This window comes from Galeopterus variegatus, unplaced genomic scaffold, assembly GCF_000696425.1.
Source record: "Galeopterus variegatus unplaced genomic scaffold, G_variegatus-3.0.2 Scaffold8297, whole genome shotgun sequence".
Lineage (NCBI taxonomy): Eukaryota > Metazoa > Chordata > Mammalia > Dermoptera > Cynocephalidae > Galeopterus > Galeopterus variegatus.
The window spans coordinates 51,112-54,810 of record NW_007734408.1 but is presented as its reverse complement, the minus strand read 5'-3'; the positions used below and the strand labels follow the sequence as shown (position 1 = coordinate 54,810).

Below are 3,699 nucleotides of genomic sequence, written 5' to 3'. Positions count from 1 at the left end.
GTGTTGACTGCCTCGGGCAGCTGCTGCGTGTGCGGCCATGCTCTCAAACCTACAGCTCCAAGGACCTTTTGGCTGGTTACCTAGCTCGTAGACCTGCCTGTGAAGGGTTTGTGACCCAATCTGGAAAACGGGCTTGAGGGGGTCTGTGAACTCCAGACCCAGCCCTAGGTCAAATACACAAACAATACTTTTTAGCTTTACTCCCATTTGGACCTCTGACTCAGTGATTAATCTTGGTCTTTCTACTTCTGATAGCATCTTTGATCTATATATTATAATTAGCAGTTACTTCCCAAATGATTTTTTTNTCTAGAATAATGTTTAACAAATATTAATGGTGGTTACTTCTAGATAATGGTATTTAAGTTTTGTTTTTAAAATTACTTTGTATACTCTTCCATTTTTTTATTTTTTAAAATTCAAGTTGAGGGCCGGCCCGTGGCTCACTCGGTAGAGTGCGGTGCTGATAAAATTCAAGTTTATTTATATTTATTTTTGTGGCATACAATGTATTGTTTCAATGCATGCGTATCCTGCACAATGATTCACTCAGGGTGGATAGCATATAGTTGAAGTACTCTTAAGGCAGGGACCAGAAAAGGGCTGTTCTAATAATGGATTATTAAAAGATTTGGGGGCTTGAATATTTGCAAAATTGTATTACACCATAGAAAGAGGACTAGATTTGGAGTTAGAAAACACAGGTTAAAATTCTAGTTTGGCAAATCGCTAATAATGCAAGTGCAAATTTCTTAGGGAGATAAATGGTCAGAACTTACTCAGAAATTCCTGAGGTCTATGTCTATCTTTTCAAGACCCTTTTAGCTCTGGATAATTAATTATTTCATTTATTGAATAAACTTAAGTTTTACCATATGGAGACCTGTTAATAGCTCATTTATTAAAATCTTTTTCCTTTTCAAGGCTTGTTTACAAATTGATCCTGCTGAGAGGATTTCATCTACTGATCTTTTGCATCATGAGTATTTTACTAGAGATGGATTTATTGAAAAGTAAGCATTTTGAATGAATGTGGTCTTTTTTAGCATTTTATATTAGGAAATTTTACTAGCAGGAGAATTGCTACATAGGTTAATGTTACATAACAAATATCTAACAGACGCTGAGTTATTGTATCAGGTATTGACTAGGTATTTGGTAGACTTACAGGTATCATAGGTGAAAATTCTAGTAATAAAAATAATTGCAGCTAATGTTTGTTGCACAGTTACAATGTCCTAGGCCGTGTGCTGAATTCTTTATATAGTACGATTTCAGTGTTGTCATAGAACAGAGATAATATTAAATACACTGTTGGGAAAATAGAATAATTTAATCAGGCCCCCTTACCTTGTGTCTGGCTGGGGGTGGTGCAGTGCATTCTTTGTAAATAAGTTGTGCATGGGTGGAGTTCATGTGCATGGGCGGTGCCGCCACTTGTCTGGTGTTGACTGCCTCGGGCAGCTGCTGCGTGTGCGGCCATGCTCTCAAACCTACAGCTCCAANTTCTGATAGCATCTTTGATCTATATATTATAATTAGCAGTTACTTCCCAAATGATTTTTTTTCTCCATTTATTGTCTGTTGTCTTATCCTACCCACTAAATTGGAAGTTCCCTGAAGATAGAGACCATGCTTCGAAGTTATAGCTCTTCTATGTTCCACATTGCCTATGACATGCTCAGCATGTAGTATGTAATGACAATTTAGATTTATTAGTCAACCATATTTCTAAAAAACACCATTTTATATTTGGGCTTTGAAAGAAACAGGAAAAGTTTCTTATTAATTGCAAAATCATTCAGTTGGCCTTTGGACCTGAAGTCAGAGAGATGGACATCAAATAAAAATGCGATAGAGTTCGGGCCGGCCCGTGGCTCACTTTGGAGAGTGTGGTGCTGATAACACCAAGGCCACGGGTTTGGATCCCTGGATTTCCTCACTTGGTAGAGCATGGAAATAACAACACGAAGTCAAGGGTTAAGATCCCCTTACCGGTCATCATTTACCGAAAAAATGCGATAGGGTTAAAGTCAGGTATGGAAAAGTCCAGGAACTGCCACTGGAGATAGACTAAATAGAAAAAGGCAAAGAAAAGAGAATCCTTGAGCATAACGAGAACTTCAAGCATTTAAGGAATATTACTCTCAGACAAAAAATGAGAAGAAATGAGAAGGAGCTATATTGAAAGTGCCATTGGGCTGGCCAGTTAGCTCACTAGACTAGAGCGTAGTGCTGATAACACCAAGGTCCAGGGTTCAATCCTTGTACCTGTACTGGCTAGCTGCAAAAAAAAAAAAAAAAAAAAGGGCCAGTTTTTGAAAAAAAGGTTCTTTCATATCAATTTTACATAGACTAAANAAGCATTTAAGGAATATTACTCTCAGACAAAAAATGAGAAGAAATGAGAAGGAGCTATATTGAAAGTGCCATTGGGCTGGCCAGTTAGCTCACTAGACTAGAGCGTAGTGCTGATAACACCAAGGTCCAGGGTTCAATCCTTGTACCTGTACTGGCTAGCTGCAAAAAAAAAAAAAAAAGAAAGTGCCAGTTATTGAATAAAAGGTTCTTTCATATCAATTCTACATAGACTAAATTGATTTCTTTCGGATGTACAGATATTAGGATTTTACTATCATGGGGTAAAAGTACCTTAAGTTTAAATTATAGAGCCTTTGGAAAATGTTTGAGTAAGACCTTTTCCTTTGATAAGATGCCTCTTTCTTTCGTGGGCCTTTCTGCAATGCAAGGGTGTTTGACAGAAAAGTTACATTTTCTCTTTTAGCCAAGATAATCACAATTGTTCTTTATTTTTTTCATCTCCTCACACTGCCTTTATTAAACATGTGCCAGCATTGGCGAGAGTTGGCTGGAACAGGGAAAAATTCATTCATGGACTGATGTTTTAGAACTTTCCCAAACTGATAGCAGTAGCTGCTTCAATGAGGGGGAACTGTGTAATTCAAGGAAAGAGTAGGAAGGTGACTTTTCAGTATAGCCTTTTAAATTTTGAACCATATGAATGGATTTTCTGTTAAAAAAAAAAACTTTTAAAAAGAAAGACCACTAAAACCAAAACAATCTCCCTTCAATATTAATGTATTCTTACATTTTGTACTGAAAATATTTCTTCAGAGTAAGATTTCAAAAAACTAATTAGTTAATTTTTTAAGTCCTGTTACTTTAACCACAAAGAGGACAAAGTGGTCTGAGACTTCCTCAAAAAGAATAGTATATCAAAATTAAAAACTACTTTTACTGAGCAAAGATTGCATCACAAAAGGAATCTAATTCATATAAGTTTAATTTGTAAAAGCTTTATGTAGTAGTTTTTTTTTTTTTTTTTTTTTTGACTGGTAAGGGGATTCGCAGCCCCTGGCTTGGTGCTGTCTGCACCATGCTCAGCCAGTGAGCGCACCGGATCGTTGAACCTGTGGCCTTGGCGCTATCAGTGCCGCACTCTCCCGAGTGAGCCACGGGACCAGCCCTGTAGTAGATTCTTTATGGCAGTGAAAGATGTATCTTTACTAGGAAGCAATTTTTATTAGATAAATGTGCCATCTCTTGTCATGAATTATAATTATAAAGCATTATTTGTGCTATAGCTGAAGTGTAAACTAATTGATTAAATTGTTCATTAAAGGGCCAGCCCGTGGCTCACTCGGGAGAGTGCGGCACTGATAGCGCCAAGGCCACAGG

General features: G+C 37.3%; 1 protein-coding gene across 1 annotated transcript in view; it reads left to right on the top strand.

Annotated features, from left to right (window-relative positions):
* Window positions 1-3,699, top strand: part of CDKL3 (cyclin-dependent kinase-like 3) — a gene marked incomplete at its 3' end in the record, with an annotated part of 43,318 nt that overhangs the window by 34,775 nt on the left and 4,844 nt on the right. Inside the window, exon 4 of the mRNA XM_008592761.1 lies at window positions 925-1,013. Coding sequence (XP_008590983.1) covers window positions 925-1,013 — 89 coding nt within the window. The remainder of the gene's footprint in view (window positions 1-924; window positions 1,014-3,699) is intronic.